Consider the following 17,407-nt stretch of genomic DNA (forward strand, 5'->3'; position numbering starts at 1 on the left):
TGATCTTGCCTGCACTGTTAGTCCTTTTGGATAAATGTCTGCCAAATGCATAAATGTAAAATGTACTTTTGAGATTCGAGACGATGCTGACTCGTTCCCGGCCAGAGGTCACCCTCATTCCATCTGATGGAGAGAAATTTATTTTATTTTTTGCTTAACTAGCTCCCTGAGGAATTTATGAAAGAGTGTTAACAGGCCCCTGTGCTAATATTACCAGCACCTGAAAGAGGCGAGCAAAGAAGAAATGATCATGCAAATGGAAAAATCGCTTCAATCAGTCCACTCTCTTTGCATTTCAATGCGCCGGCATATGCTTTAATGAAATGCTTTCTCCTATCGTCTCTTTCCCTCGCGCTGACCTCCGCCATCCCTCGGCTACGACGCTCATGCAGATTTTTTCCACAGTCTGAGGTCATGTGAGGTGCTGGCCTTACGCTACTACGTGGAGAGCTGTGAACGCTCCATCTCGAGCAAGTACCTTTGTGTGACATTTCCCAGAGTTCTGGAAGGCAGTGATGCAAGCACACTTAATTACAGTGAGCCAATCAAACGATTAATTAACCAATTCTATTACAGCCACAGGAGAGAAAAAACTGATATTTAACAGTGTAGACAAGCTATACGCTTCATCAGTATGTGCAGTCCCTTGGAATCGAACCCGTGACCTTGTCATTGCTAGCGGCATGCTCCACCAGTTGAACTATAGAAAACCTAAATCGTGTTTTTCTAGATAATAAGCCATCTTTAATGCTTCATTATATGCAGTATGTGAAATATAAAAAAAAGAAACAGGAAGTGCTTATGGTGTTGTCTACACTTTGCAAAATAAATATCTTTCATTGCAATCCACAAATAAGATTTTATTGTACATTGAAGACTCTAATACAGAGCTTCCATTCCTTCGTCTGCAATGTGGTAGGTACATAGGTATTAGGTGCTGTGCGTTTTTATTGTGTGCGCAAAAAACTCAAGAGATCGACAAAAACGCTAGGTATTCGGTTTGCCCACAAAGCAATAATCTATATGTTCAATGAAGTGGAAAACAAGCTTTAATAGCAATCTGCTTTTTATTAAAACACTAGATCAGCCATCATTTTTAAGCTTGCTACCAATAATGTACCCGAGCTGTCCAAATCCAAGTTCTTCAACAAAGAACAAAGAAGTTTTAACATCAATGCAGGTAAGTATTAAAGGGATAGTTCACCCCCCCCCAAAAAATTGTTTTAAATATAATTTATCTCATGTCATTTCAAACGGGCATCACTATCTTTCCTCAGCAGAACACAAAAGAAGATATGTTTTTTTAAAGATTGTTGGTAACCAAACCATGGCGGTACCCATTGACTTGCATTGGTTTTGTGTCCATACAATAGAAATGAATGCGTAATGCCGTTGTTTGGTTACCAACTTTCTGTAAAATATTTTCTTTTGTGTTCTGCAGAAGAAAGAAAGTCATACAGATTTGACATGACAAAAGGGTGAGCGAATGATGACAGAATTTTCATTTTTTGATGAACTATCCAAGAGTTTGAACTTGAATGAACAGCTTGCACATTTACACCTACAACAACACTGCAACCCTTTCTAAATACTATTACTCTAATATTTGTGTATTTCTTAATGGGGTCTTTTCACAGATCGGTCAGTGAAGAGACTCCTGTAACCACAAGAATACTGAGGATAATCAGAACATGAAATTGTGTCACTATTAAATTTTTTAAGAAGGTGCCCATAAGATAAAAAAATGAAAAAAGGACAAGGGGGGACTAGGTGGAATATTCAGATTTGATCAAAGGTGATAATTGGCCTGAGGAGATTGAGAAGCAGTGCATTAAAGGATTGAGGTCAATTTAAGATTCAGCCAACAAGAATTTAATTGAAACGATGAATTCAGCCGAACTGCATTTCAACTTATGTCTAGCTGACAGGTAAATGACATTGGCCTTCAACTTGATCTGAAATAAAAAATCTATTTTACAGGAAACGACTTACCAAGTAGGGCAGACATGTTCTGGAAGATTCTGAGAAGCTCTGGAGTAATGGCAGAGCTGTTCTCCAATGTCACCAACCTGCATAAACACAGTCAGCCTTGTTACTCAGTCATTGTGACACAAACGATGAAAAACCTACAAATAATAGTAATACGACAATAAAAGAACTGTGCTTTTAGTGTCCATGGAAACACTACAGTGGCAGCCATTCATAAAAAAGGTGGCTTCAAACTGAACAGCTTCCATCTTTAAACAAAACAGATGATCTTTCATAAAAGCCTTCCGCAAAATAGATGGATGCCGGTAAATTTGTTGAAGTGCTGCTATTTCGGATGCGGTGGCTACAGAGGAGTCTTTGTGCACGTCGCTTTATTGTACGGAATGACTCTCCTTGTCTAGATTCGAGACAGATCGAGTGGGGCTGACAAATGAACGGTGGAAAAGATCAAACCGAGACCGTGCGAGTCTGAAGCTTTGAACTAGAAAAATAAACCTCATCGAAGAGATGAATGAAAAGAAACAAAACGGAACGCGTGAGAAATGAGCGCACAGAAAGGATATGAAGGGAGAAATCTATGATGGGGCCTATTATTGTAAAAGATATCGATCTGAAACGCAGGGAGCGTCGTGTGAACTCCAAGATGAAGATGACAAATTCATTTACCCGTGAAATTCCTCCTGACTCAGCGTCTTCGTATCGCGTAATGTTGGGGCCGGCCACTTACACAGAGTGGCACTAAAAAATAGGCTGGCCGCTGTGATCCATGCTATCATTCGCATCAGGACAGACAATGTTTTTTTTCAAGCATTATGTGTGTCAGTGGCTGTCAGAGTGAGGATGCAAAAAACAGAGAAACAGACGTAAACTGGGATCCCATTTAGATTGAGGGCAGTTTATACCACTGATAGCTTCAACTTTGGTCCGGAAATTGTTTGAACAATGTCAAAAGATAAACGGATGGTTTGACTTCTGACATGCGTATACTTTGTCACATTATTGACATGTGTGATTTTAATTATGATGAGGACTTGTATTCCTGCTTAATATGCAGTCAATGACATCTGCTGGTTTATTCCGCTGAAAAGTGGCGCTCGTGCTCAACGCATGGCGTGAGGTTAGGGGCGGATTTGTGTTCAGTAGTGTTTTTTTTATCTTTTTGAATACCATTTGGTGATGCTAGTGAACATCTCACCTTTATCACTTTGTCTGGAAGCGTGCACAATTCTTATATTTTTACAATATCTACGTGCTTAAAAGACTTCATAAATAGACACAAAGCAAGGCAGTGTGGTCCAAATTAAAGGTGTCATCTCGAAAATTTAAATAATTTTGAAATCAACACCCACACAAACAATTTCTGTTCTCTGTGTGTGTGTTAAAAAAAACGTTATTATATTGTGTTTGCACAGTAATATGTTGTTTTGCATAGTCCTGGCAGTTGATGAGACCGATTACACAACACCACAACAATCTCTTAACTAATCAGCAAAAGGGGGCACATTCACCCATGATGGGGGGGACACTGCAAAAACAACACATTTTGTGTTCAGTTAAGGACAACACATTTTGTCAACATGCCTCTGTGTGTTTTGTGTTACTCTGAACTCAACTTGTGTTGTCCCTTTCATTTATTTAATACAAAATGTGTTAAAATGACACCATGTGTTAAAAAGCATAACACAAACAGAGTGTTGATTATTAACACATCCTTTTTGAGAGTGAAGAGGAGAGGAAGAGTTTGTTATTTTGAGGGTGGAGCAATGAGAAAGAAATTATTTAGTTTGGGTATTGATTTCAAATCTCCACAGCGTTTATCCGAAATCCCTCACTGCACCTTTAAAGGGCTTCTTACATTTTGTTTTACAAAAAAATTAAATTCTGAAATTAATTCCTCACCCTCAAGTCATCCCACACCCGTGAGACCTTCCTTCATCTTTGGAACACAAATTAAGATTGTTTTAACAAAATCAAGAGCACAAAACAGTCACATGGAGTATTTTAAAAATGCCTTTACAACATTTCAGCACCTTGAAAGTGGTAGTTGCAATGCTGTGTATGGAGGTCAGAAAGCTCTTGAACTTTATCAAAAATATCTCAATTTGTGTTGTGAAGAGGAACGACGGTCTTGCGGGTGTGGAATGACTTAAGGGTAAGTAAATAATGACAAAGGTTTTAAACAACATCGATGCAAATAAATGATAAAAGAACATTGCTGAGTAAACTATTTCTTGCACACAGCAAAACAAAATGCTTATGTGTTCAAGATGTTCACATTTCTTTTTCTCATCCAAAAAGCAAAGAGGCCTTCTTTTGATGCCTGTAGCGCAAGCAGTATTCTATTTATGTTCACGACACAAAATGCTAATTTCTGTTTAATATCTGATACTCAGGAGGACCAGCGCAGGTATATCTGCATTGGTTGCTATAGTAACGATATATACGCATGATCAAAGTGCCAACACGTGACTTTCGTCGCTGACAACAGAGCCAACCGGCTTAATGAAGAGATCTCGAAATACACTATCGCCACACGTACACCATAATGACAATCAGCCGAGCTGAACTCACATTCAGACACTCGTGCGACTTGATTTCAATTCATTGTCACTCAAATTGTAATGCTGATAAAACCATTTATAATAAATAATATTTTTTATACGGTTTTTTGTATTTAAAATAATTAATAAACGTGAATATAGTGCTTTTAGACTTTTGGACCCCCACTGCACATGTTGGTTCTTGAATGTTGTTTAGCTGTCAACACCTGACAATACAATATTAAATATAGTATTTTTAAGTATTTATAATCAGAAATGTAAATAAAGATCACAGAAATTATTTAAATAGAAATAAAACACATCTGTTTCAAAGCTTATAGCAGAAGACCAGTACAATAGAAACTTAATTTTATGTCTTTATAAATGCATTACATTTATTGATTGATCAGAATTATCAGATCTCTCTCCATCTACCGAATCACGCTGCTGTCAGTCTATCAGACTATACAGAAAGCAGGTAAATCTATAAAAAAACGAGATGACATAAAATCAACACAACATTGACATTTCAGCATTGGGGTCTCCCTGATATGTATACAGTCCACACACAGATAAAACAAACCTGTGACAGCATACGAATACAGAGAACATTAAGTATTAATCATACAGATGCAGAAACACAACACAGCCCTGACAACATGAAACATTTAGAGCAGTAGTTCTCAAACTGGGGGCCGTAGCCCCTGGGGGGGGGGATGGGGGGGGCGAGATGGATCCAGAGGGCCACAGATTTTGTGGCATTTTATGAAATATAGAAATTGATCATAGATTTTATGCAATCAAACATCAGAAAAATAAGACCACCAGACAAAAGAATTGATGTTTCAGCATTGTATAACCAAATATGTTTTTGTTTAAATAAAAATGTTAAATTTAAGATTATAAGTCTTTATTTGGGGGGCCGCAAAGCGATGCACTCTACACAAAGGGAGCCTTACAACGAAAAATTTTGAGAACCACTCATTTAGAGAATATATAAACAGAGCAAAACCCTAAGAGACACTCGCCAGAACATAGCGTCAGTCCACCAGCTACAAATGTGGACATCTGCTTGTTCTTCATTATTACAAAATTCCATTTTTTTAAAGAATAAAAGTAATCAAATCTATCAAGAATGTCAACAAATGGAATTATGGCACATTATGTTATATTATGTTCTTATGAAATATTTTACAATGTCACCCGTGGGGTCTCAATTCCACATAAGGTCATTAAAGATGCAGCTGAAGCAGCGAGAAACTTTGAATCATATCTTATTTACAGTAGCAATGTTTTTTTTTTAAATATAGGCCTATTAGCCTGTTTTTCTAAAATAATTTGAAATCTAAAAAATGTGTCATAGCCCAAAAAAGCATGTAACACCGCTGGCATTGGTAGCTAATTGGGATATTTCTAATAAGTACCAAATGATTTCCTTGTGTGCTGGCCACTGGCCGGCTGCTTTACATTCACTTTTTAAACCAACTTGTATATAAAAAAATATTATTAATGTAAAGACATTAATATGTAGGCACAACATATATTTATATGCAAAACAATTTCAGGTGTTTAAGCATCAGCCTTTATATCAACAACTTTTTAAGCCACTTTGACTGGAAGTGCACGGCAAAAAAAAAAAAAATGAAAAAAGAGACTTCAACCTAGCTTAGACCTTTGAAGACTTACCAGAGTTCAAGCCCATCTTCCAGCAGGTAAACATGAGGGGGCTGTGAAACATCTGTGCTCAGCTGGATAACAGGTAGAAGGAAGGGATACAGATTCTTGCTTTCCGCTCCCAGGCCCTGGAATAACACCAAAAGTTTTCAATACATCATACTGTACCACGGTATGTTTACACACACGCATGCACGCACGCACAAACATAATTCTGTCATTATTTACTGTACTTACTCTCTTGATGTTAAATGATGACGTGTGTTTTTTACCTTCAGCAAAACACTCAAGAAATATTGAAGAATCTTAACAAATGCAACAACAGTTCATATTGACCTTGTATGTTAAGCTCCAAAAGGACAAAAAAGCAAACAAACAAAAAAATTGTTTTAGATTGCTGTCTTTTTTTCCTGAGTTTAACATCCCATGGTTACGACGAACTGTCCTTGTATTGAAAAAAACCTGCAAGATTCTTTCAAAATGTCTTTTTGTGATTCACAGAAAATACAACAGCATACACATTTGGAACAACATGAGGGGGAGTAAATAATGACAAAATCATTTCATCTGAATAATACGTTTAAATGTAACAAGCTAGAGATGAACAAAGTGTTTAATATGCCCTGAAAATACGGCATGTTATATCAGCCGTTCAACAAGTAGTACAATTCAACAAGTAGTAGCATAAAGAAAAACATTTGTATTCCGAGAAATATGATAACAGGCTTTCAAGAGAATTTCAAGGAACATTGCTATTTGAAATTCTACTCTCAGCTAAAATTTAGTTTTATTCCACCTTACAGTCGAACACAAAGAGCATCATTTTCATTCTGAAAAGCGGCAGGTGCAATATTCTACTATTGCTGCTCTCCACTAAGGGAATCTCACAAACACACGGCCGCTCTCTGTGCGTTCTCGAGTTTATTCGAAGGCCCTGCGCGGGAGGTCGTGCTCTAGAGCATCCGTGCTCTCCCCGGGGGTGAGATACGTCTACTCAGCCTCTGAATGATGAGAGCTCATTGCAAAGACCACCGGCAAGGGCTCTTGAGTTCAGGGCATGACTGCCTTCGACAGTCTGCTGATTCTGAGCTGTCCATCAAAGTCACATGGAGAGAAAGCTCTGAGGGGCTTAGACAGGCTAGACTGTAGCATCTGCAGGACCCAGGTGATGCTTTTGTTACTGTCATGGGCCAATGATGAAAACAACAAACAGAAGGCAAGGAAACCAACCGCAGGCATGAAGAGTCATAACTTGGCAAGCAGAAAGGCAAGAAAGTGAGCTATGCGGTTTTCTGAAAATTGAGACAAACAGAGGAACTTTGATGACACTGTAATGCTTTACTGTTGCCTGTTTGTCATTTGTATCGTTTCTAGAAATGTTTTTTGTTAGATTTGACTACAATAATACAATTGACAACAATAAAACTTTTAAAGACAAAGTTACACGACCCATTTAACAAATTGTTAATTTAATAAAATAAACATACAACAAAATTCAACAAATCAATGCAATTTTAATACAGTACAATAATAATATACTGTAAATCAACATTAATATAAACTAAATATAAATAGTTGTAATATTAGCTATTAGCCAGATCGATAAACAAACTCAGACCAGAAGTTATCTTCCATCCAGGCACGTGCGTCCGATGAAACGTCAATAAAATAGATCCAAAATAGGCTCAATTAATTTTTTATTTATTTATTATGCAAAATAATATATATATATATATTTTTTAAATTTATATTTGCAATGTTGCCAATTTCACTGAACAAAGCAACACACACACAAAAATAAAACAGCTAAAAAATAGGCTTCATGTTTTAACAAAATAATAATTTGTTTTATTTAATTTGGCAATGTTGCAAAATTTACTCATTTGTTAAGCATGTTCAATTTGTTAAAAAGTACATGTCAAAAATAAGGAGTTTTTCCCAACCTTCCCTCAGCAAATAGTTGGCCAAATACATTTTCCCGCCCACAAACTCAAATCATTAGTTGAGCCAATGTTTTGCAATGTGTAAAACTGGCAAAAAAGCTCATAAGCATTACGTTTCTATAGCATCACTGTTTATATTATTGTATACTGAAGTTGTCTCTGCCTATTAAACTCGATTTGAAGAAAATATTTTATGAACAATAAAGCTACACACTTTACCTTTAAACATGATCCAATCACTGTAAGACACTTCCTTAAGTATTCTATTAATATCGTATTGCTTTATTTTAGTATGTTTGCATGTTTTTACATAAAAAGCAAGCAGTAACCGATCATACATTTTGGAAATTTTGCTTTCCCGAAAAACGTGTTTCCAAATACCTGCTCCATCCATAACAGCGGCCAATTCCAGGGCCACAGCACGAGCCAAAGCAATTTAGCTTCCACGGGTCAACAAATCACATCCAAATGTGCAGCAAATACCGCATCTGTTTTTGGACATCTGCCAGAGATATGCTTTTGGGGAGGGACCCATGATAGGGCCCATTTAAGGATGATTGACTTTGAATGCTTGCTGGTAATATTGTCTCTTCAGCATTCTGCGGCAGGCATGACAGGAGCAGCTGTGATACCATATGGCTGGCAGTGGAGGCCACAGAAAACACAAACAAACGCAAGGTTAATAGCAAACTGTTGATGGCGGGTGGTAAGATATGCCAGTCTTGGATTGACACAATAGATGGTTTCATTTTAATATGCAAATCGCACAGTTTATGCTGGTCAACTAAGCTGTCAGATTTTTGGAAGTATGCAAATTTCGGACAAGCCTCGGGGCGAAATCTCAAACTGATTCATGTGGTTGTCTACTGTGATTTACAAGTATTGAAGACACGGTAATGAAGGGTCTTCGGTGTGAGCAGAAAGTGGTAATACGCAAGATGTGGTTTCTGAAGCACAGAGCACTTTCAAAGACAAAGAACGGCTCAATCAAGCTGAAGATTGTTTCATAACTCTCTTCAGAGAAATGTTTATAAACTCGAAAATTAAACATTGACACTGATCCATGCTAGTATAAATCAGCGTTTGTACATTACATACAGTATAGAAGTGGTTACAAGTAAGGACAAGTCAAGGACCCTTAAACCATTTAGTTGTAAATGACAATATGTAAGGAATAATGTACATCCAGCTGGTTGGTATCGTTAAATAAACCTATACGGGGGGGGGGCAGAATGTGTATTCTCCAGCTGATTACACGGCTACTTGAAAAAATAAGTAAACACCTTTTTATCAGTAAATATTACTATTATTATTATTGTTATATATTATTATCATTATTATTATTTGAATAAAAAAATATTAAAAACATCCGCCTCTGACTAGAGGTCCACGGTCCATGACTGTGAAGTGAATCGAAAATAGGATATATGGCAGTAACCGTGATTTTAAAAACCATGATTATCGATATCATAATATTGTAAATAATTCAGCACAAACAATTTTGTTATAAAAGCCAGAGTGGTAACAAACTCTCTTTTTGTCCCCTCTACGCTTGTATTTAAAGTGTGATTCATTGAACAAATAAAAAACAAAATGCACTAAATTAATATTTAAGACGAATTTGACTGAGAGCATCATTTATTATTTGAAACAAAAGATATTATGATAATATCATCATTGTGGATTTTGTCACGATAATCACGTAGTGAAAATCTGATATTGTGACACCCCTAGTAAAAACTACAGTACTGGCTTATCAAAAATGCCCTTCACTATGTCCTGTCCAAACTTTCTAATTCAACAGAACATACATCACAACAGTAAAGAAAACTGCGCTCGCTTTGCATCATTTAGAGGACACAGAGAGCCTATTTATGCCTGGTCACTTCATGCGTTTTCTCTGATCGGATAGCTATCCGATCGTGAAAAGACCAGGTGTAAATGCCCTCTGAAACGCATTCGAGACGGATTTAAATCCGATCGCTCAAACCACTTCATGAGGTGGTCTGGGATGCATTCCAGGCAAAACTGATCATGTCTAAATGCATCTGGTTGTTAAAAACACATATATCAGTGCGAGCGCTTAACTCCTCCCAAACGCATGTATGTTGCTCGCAAGTTAGCCGCGCCTGAGGCAAATAAACCACTAAAACAGCCGGGGAATGGATGGAGCAGCCACGAAACGCAGACACTCGTTGCGGCAACGCGCTGGGGCTATTTACATGTGTGGTTGTAGACGTGGTTAGGATGAGAGCGCTGAGATCTCGTCATCCTTTAGAACGCGACTTGTGGTTTTTCTGCAAAGGCATGATGCCACGAGAGTACCAGCGCTTTGGAAGAGAGAATGTTACAATACGAGTTTTGCATGCATTTTTAGACATGACTGCATTTGCAGAGGTAAATAAAGCAAAACAACAGTCCCTGTCATTTCATTTTGGCGGAAATAAAGAGTTAACATTTGCATTTTGCGCGTGAATAAAAGATCGGATTCATATCCGTTCAGCTGAGACGCATTTATGTGGCTAAGTGTAAATGCATTGGTTTTAATAAATCTGATAGCTATCCGATCAGAGAAAACGCCCAGGTGACCAGGTGTAAATAGGCTCAGAGAGTCACAACCCAGCATGTGGTTTTCAATCTTTTTCCAAGTTTTTTAAAGTCACAAATTGTAAAAAAGTGCGAAAAAGTCATTCCTGCATTACAACAGTGTTGCTCTTTTGATCTCTTGGTTAAACCAAGTTCAAGACATGCGTTTTAACACAGTCCCTGGACACTTAAAATCTAAGTATCACCTCAGGGGCTAAGCGACACCGAAACAGCTCCTGAAGCTCATAGCAAGAAAAAACGGAATCAAATGAGCAGCTTGCAAGACCCCACGTGGCGGAAGATAGACAACCACTGCGGCAATTTTCAAACGCAACCCATCAATAAGAAGCCCCTGTCTACAGCAGGGAAGGGATGAAGTAGATCGTACTAAAATAAAGGTCTTCTCAAGGATAAAAGAAGCAGGGCAGCAGGGCAGCGGGGCATGTGTTCATAGCCACGGACCACAACAGCGGAAATTAGGCCCCCACTGGTGACGGTAAGCACATCACATTCGAGCGAAGCACTTAAGACCCAGCATCAAAGCCTGGTTATCTGTTCAATTCTCGGCCCCAGGGGCGTACCGTACCTGTACGAGGTGGATGAGGGTGGTGAGGATGGCACAGCGGAGCATGTTGTGTTCTTCTGACTGCTTCCAAAGAAGAGGAAGGTACTGAACCAAGCAGCCCACATACGGTCGGATCTAAAGAAAATAAACAAAGCATTAATCTCACTGAACACACACGGCACATCAAATACCAAGACTTGAGAACAGGGCTGCTAGCACACAGACACGCGGGCAAAGATAAAAAGCGTTTTTCAATTCTGAAAAAAGAAAATTGAACAAGATGGGTTCATTTATGCTTACAGTAAATGTACTTATTGTTTCCCATTTTTTATTGATCTGTACATTTATCTGAATTTGTTTTCATCATTTACTCGCACTCATGTCATTTCAAATCTGTATGACTTTCTTTCTTCTGCAGAAGACAAAAGAAGACATTTTGAAGAATGTTGGTAACCAAACAACATTGGACCCCATTGACTTCCATTGTATAGACACAAAACCACTGAGATATTTCTCAAAATATCTTTTTTTGTGTTCCACAGATAAAGAATAATACAGATTTGGAATGACAATAACAGAATATTCATTTTCGCGTGAACTATCCCTTCAAGCTCTGGCCTGAAGAATGTCCAACAAAGCAGCTTTTGTTGAAAAGCGGTCACTGTGAATAAAAAACTTCGGCTAAAATGTCAAAAGGATCTGCTCAAGGGTCAAATCATACATTTCTGAGCTTATGATGTCATAAAACGTGAATACATTTTCTCCTGTGGTGGCGGATTAGAGAGAGCCATAAAAACGGACCTTTTCATGAAAACACTTTTATATTTAATACTGCCCATTTGACTAATCTCTAAGCCAAATATACGCTCCTGCAGGGCAATAGAGAGGAGCGTGAATCATTGAAGCAGTCGGGTTTTGTCAGTGCCTTCTGAAGGGCCCTTCTTTTCCAATGGCTCACTGCATGCATGTTACAACCCTCTGATTTATTCATGTTTAAATCCAGCAAGCTTCAACAACAAGTTCTGTTCTTGAATCATAAACGTCATACATTAAATGGCTCTGAGCCAACAGCTAAAGTTCATCTACAAAGAAGGTTGTGGCCTTAACCGCCGTCAACACAGTTTGGTAATGACATGATATAAATACATGTCGCTCAGCGTGCAAAAACGATACGCTTGTTGACCTGAGGACAACTTTAGAAAAGCATCCATCCAAGGGTCAAGAACGCAGCGGTGGTGTTTCGATGACTTCATTTGACCTGTGATGAGGACTGAGGCTCACCTGAATGCTGACTCTCTCAATGACGCAGGAGATAACGTGCAGCACTTGCATTTTAGTGTCGCATTCGTTGACCTGCTGTAGCAGCTGGAACAACAGGCTGAATATAGACTCCAAGTACTAAGGGACAAAGAGAGAAATGAGAGATGTTAGAAAGATGTTTCAAACTTGTATGACTTTCTTTCTTCTGCAGAACACACAAAAAAAGATTTTTTTAAAGAAAGTTGATACACAAAAAACATTGGACCCCATTGACTTCCATTGTATGGACACAAAACCATTTCTGAAAATATTATCTTTTGTGTTCTAGGCAAGAAAGAGTCATACAGTTTTTGATCAACATACTGTAAGGGTAAATAAATAACAACAGGTTTTTTATTTTTTTATATATAAACTGTTGTTTATATATAGTTACTGTTGTAGTTATTCTCCAGTACATTGCATCAATTCAACATATGAAACTAGAGTACACAAGACTGAGAAAGCGTTTTTCATTTTTGTGTGCAATATGAATCAGACTGTGGGCGTGTCATCTAGGGCTTAGGGTAACAAACGATTAGCTGATGATTACATCCCAAAGTAAACGCAATGCAATCAAATCATAACTGAAGGAGACACGATCTTACCGGTAAGAACTGTTCAGTTCTGAATTCGAAGTCATCAACGGGTGAAGTTGAGTTAAGTGTAATGACTGCAGGTGTGATTTCTGGAGACCTCTTAAATATACAACCGATAATCAGACATGTAGATGGGGCTGAGAAGTACTTGAAGCCATAATTTGCCACCAGGCAAACAAGCAGGTGCTTTAGAGTGGCTCTGGGTTAATAGGCAAACTAATTACAAGAGTGCTCAAACATAAATCCATCCAATTACAGGTGAAAAATGACCACCCTGGTGTAAAGTCTGTGAAGTATAACCAACTCAGCATCGTTCAGGCAATCAGAAAGGATATCCAGCTTTAGTGTTGTGGCTGTTTCGATGCGAACCTGAAATAACAGAGAACAAAAATTGAAAAACATTTTTTTTTACGTTGTCAGTATTAGTAGTAATGTACAGCACTATATAGAACATTCTGGGATGCACTAGTTACACCATAACATGAATATACATTATATGAAAACATTTGTATATTATACAATTGAATAATTTAAATTGTAAAAAAAAAGAATGGTAAAAATAACAAAATAATTGTAAAATAACGTAAAATTAAAATAAAAGTGTTGTAAAATAAAATGATACAGTTGTAAAATAATTCAAATATGATTTATATTGTAAGATTAAATAATTGTAATCAAATTAAATCAAATTAAAAAATTTAATTGGAAAATTTTTTATAATTGTAAGATAGACTAAAATGATTGTTAAATAAAATAAAATCCTGTTTTAAACATATTTATAAGCAAAAGAACAAGTTTTAGTCCATATAACAATGTTTAATGTTTGATCTCCATTTTACTGTAACATAATCCATGTTTTTATATGCACGACTCCCTCTCATGTAATGCCCGTTTCATTTATATTCATTTTTATTTAGACGCTTATACACAACACATATGCAGTGTTGTAAAGTTGAAACAGTTCATGTAAAAGAAGCTATTGTGCATTCTGGAAATCTAAACAATTCTTATTAAAGTGTGAACAATAAAACTATTGTGTATGTCATTATCATAATATACAGGATTACTGAATACCGGCGCACATCTAGTACAAAACAGGCATTAAAGCTTGTAATTTCCCAGTCTATCACTGGTCTTCAGTCCGCAGTCATACATTTACTGTATAAGCTGTTCACACATACTGTTTGGTAAAGCTGGTTTTCTGTAAAAGCAGCACAGCCTGCGAATTTTGCAAAATCTTTGCCTGAATAACAGCAGGAAAGTATTTCATCTCCTATTTAAAAAAAATGACACACGTCACCTTCCAAGAACACTTTAAGGGCGGCCATTAATTCACCCTCAAATCAGTGCGCTGCACTTTGACAAGAGACCTCTAAAGCCTGCGAAAGTTTCCTCAACAGATAAATCTTGAAAATTAGCCTGTAACCAAAACAAAATTAACATCATTATGAGGCCGTGCCTGTACGGGATAACGGCGGAGCCTGAGGGAGTAGCTGAGGAACGCACAGAAAGTAAGACGCAAGCAGGTGGCTAATGACAGACCTCGCCGCCCTCTCACAATGATCTATTACACGGCCTGATGGGACGGCATGGTGTGCGCTATGCTCACGTTTATAACAAGCAGAAGATTAACTTTCAGCGACACATCAAAACTAATGATGGAGCAGTTATGAATGTAATAGCTAGGGGGTACGACAAATCCATTTATTAGGTAGTAAACTGACAAAGACCATGATGACAAGTCTTGACCCCTGGTGTGCATTGATCAATATGTGCAAAAAATGTGCAATTTTTCCTCACTTTTCTTTTTTATCCAAAGTGGATTTTAATGCTTTGTGCTTAACACCCACCGAGTTTTGGTCCGATAAAAACAATTAAGTGTGCGCTGTGTGAGAATATCGATACATTGTCCCCAAGCCTTCCATTAAAGCGTTCACGCTCCACACAAGTTAGACGTTCATGAAATCTGCTATTTCCGTATTTTCATTTGTAAATGAGAGACTATGTTTAGTGTAACTAGCAGAAACAATAACGCAAACCTTAAAAACAGCCAACCGTTCAATCCATCTTCATTCAAAGGGGTTTAGAAGGGCTTACATATTCTACCGAGGCAAAAAGCAGAGATAAGCAGAGCCGCTTTCTGTCTCAGAGGCATCTGTGGCATGACACATCAAACACATCTGAAAAAAGGCACATTCTGCTGCCTGCCATGATACAGAGCTCCCACCCGACAGATATGAGGGAATCATGAGTGGAAAAGATGAGATTCTGTGACAGCAATCCTTTAACAAAATATGGGCCCCGCCTGCCACTGTCAGACGAATACCTGGCCATCCAGAGCACCTAAAGGTTCGGACACCATCCATGTTATCGGCCTACTCAGCTTGCCTCTGTTATGCATATGAGCGTCTATAATCCTGCATTCTTCACCTCATCCGGTCGGAGAAGGAGTGGAATAATAGTTATTAGCCTCCGTGAGCAATCGCAGAAGACGCATCTGCTTCAGTAATTCCTCCCCTAGACCTCCCACACAAAAATCTATAACCCACATTTCCACATAAGGGCAATTCCAGGGTTATGGAAGTGACATTTTTAGTCAAAATTTGAAATATAAATTCTCACTGAACTATTACCAATATATTGAACAAACAGTTTAAATTTGACTAAACCCTTGAAGATAGAATCCAGACATCAGAAAAATATCAGTCTACACACAGTTTTTAATTTTAAAAGAGAGAAAAGTGTATGTGTTACGGATGTGACAAAAAAGGATGCATGTTTTTGAGAGATTTTTTCTGTAAATTAAAATATGAAACCCAGAAGCAATAATACCCAACAAATGAAGAAGGGATGGCTCCTTATAGAGGGTATATGCACGTGTCGTCACTTTCCCACGTGAACACGCCGGAACGCGCCTGCTTGAGTGTCTAAGAACACCTGATTCCTTTGTAAGTCATAAGGTAGTCGTAAGGATCACCGTCGAGTCCAGCTGCTTGTGTTTTAGTACCGGTTTTTGTTCCTCCTATTGAATGCAGCCATTTTGCCTCAGTTTTACCACTCAAGGGAGCGTGTCCCGGCGTGGTCACGTGGGAAAGTGACGTCAACGCATACCCTCTATAGAACGTAAAATAGCTAAATTTTCATTTTCATGTGCCCACTTAAGATGAATATAGACCGTTATGGATGTGACAATTCTCTCACCTGACTATGAAAACTTGGCTTTAAAAACACAAAGTGTTTTTAAAGTGCAAGTGCAAAAATCTATAACCCACATTTTTAATGTGGAATGTGGAAATGTGGGTTATAGATTTTTGCATGTGAGGTCTAGGGGAGGAATTACTGAAGGGTCAGATGTCAAAATTTGGTGGTGAAAACCTTTGGTAAAACTACATATTTTATTTCAAGGTTGACATTTGCATGAAACAAATCTAGAGTGTTTTACCTACAAACACATATGCGAAAGCATCGGCAAGCATACTCTATTTAGAAACGCATGTTGTATGTATAAGAGTGCATGTATATGAAAAGGATCAGCCTATTCCTTTCAAGCTGACAAACCATGAAATAGAACTAGCCTGATCTCATTTCCGCTGCATAATAGAGTTCAGGCAATGTTGAAACATGGGGAGATAAATGATCTTCTACAGTGGAAAAACGAGGTGGTAAAACCTCCTGTAGGCACGAGCACTTCGTTGTCCCCAACTCTGGAGTCTCTCATTTCGGGGTTGGTCAGATACAGACACAAGCGCCGCACACACCTAAACTATCCACTAGCATGCCGGTCTTGTTTTGCCTAGGAAATTACTCATGGGATTTATAAGCAGGAGGGGTAAAGTCTCTAGAGCTGTAGATATGTTGCAGTAGTGTAATCGGAGTCATCCATCTTCGCCTGAAGCCTCCGGACCCCGCAGCCACTGTCAGGTCAACACAAGCCGTTTGTCTGAAGGCAGACATGACAGTACCTCTGCGGTTCGAATGCAGCACCACGCTTGCAGATGAACGTGAGCGTGTTTGTGAATTGCTAGGGGGGTTATATACGCATGTAGTGGGCTTTTTAATTAAAACCAAACTGATATGTTTGCGTGAGGAAATGTGTCACGAGTGGTCACCGTTTCCTTCAAGGTTTTACTGTTTTTAAGCACCTTTAGACTTTGCAGGTTAATTTGAAATGCTCCTGCGGTGTGACAAATTAATTTTTTACAAACATAAATATTC

General features: G+C 38.1%; 1 protein-coding gene across 2 annotated transcripts in view; it reads right to left on the reverse strand.

Annotated features, from left to right (window-relative positions):
* Positions 1 to 17,407, reverse strand: part of ipo11 (importin 11) — a 148,136-nt gene that overhangs the window by 56,911 nt on the left and 73,818 nt on the right. For both annotated transcript variants that reach the window (XM_057356365.1, XM_057356366.1), the window contains 6 exons: positions 13,528 to 13,561; positions 13,202 to 13,242; positions 12,579 to 12,695; positions 11,319 to 11,432; positions 6,216 to 6,331; positions 1,993 to 2,069 (listed from right to left, as the gene is read on the reverse strand). In XM_057356365.1, coding sequence (XP_057212348.1) covers positions 1,993 to 2,069; positions 6,216 to 6,331; positions 11,319 to 11,432; positions 12,579 to 12,695; positions 13,202 to 13,242; positions 13,528 to 13,561 — 499 coding nt within the window. The remainder of the gene's footprint in view (positions 1 to 1,992; positions 2,070 to 6,215; positions 6,332 to 11,318; positions 11,433 to 12,578; positions 12,696 to 13,201; positions 13,243 to 13,527; positions 13,562 to 17,407) is intronic.

This window comes from Triplophysa rosa, linkage group LG17, assembly GCF_024868665.1.
Source record: "Triplophysa rosa linkage group LG17, Trosa_1v2, whole genome shotgun sequence".
Classification (NCBI taxonomy): domain Eukaryota; kingdom Metazoa; phylum Chordata; class Actinopteri; order Cypriniformes; family Nemacheilidae; genus Triplophysa; species Triplophysa rosa.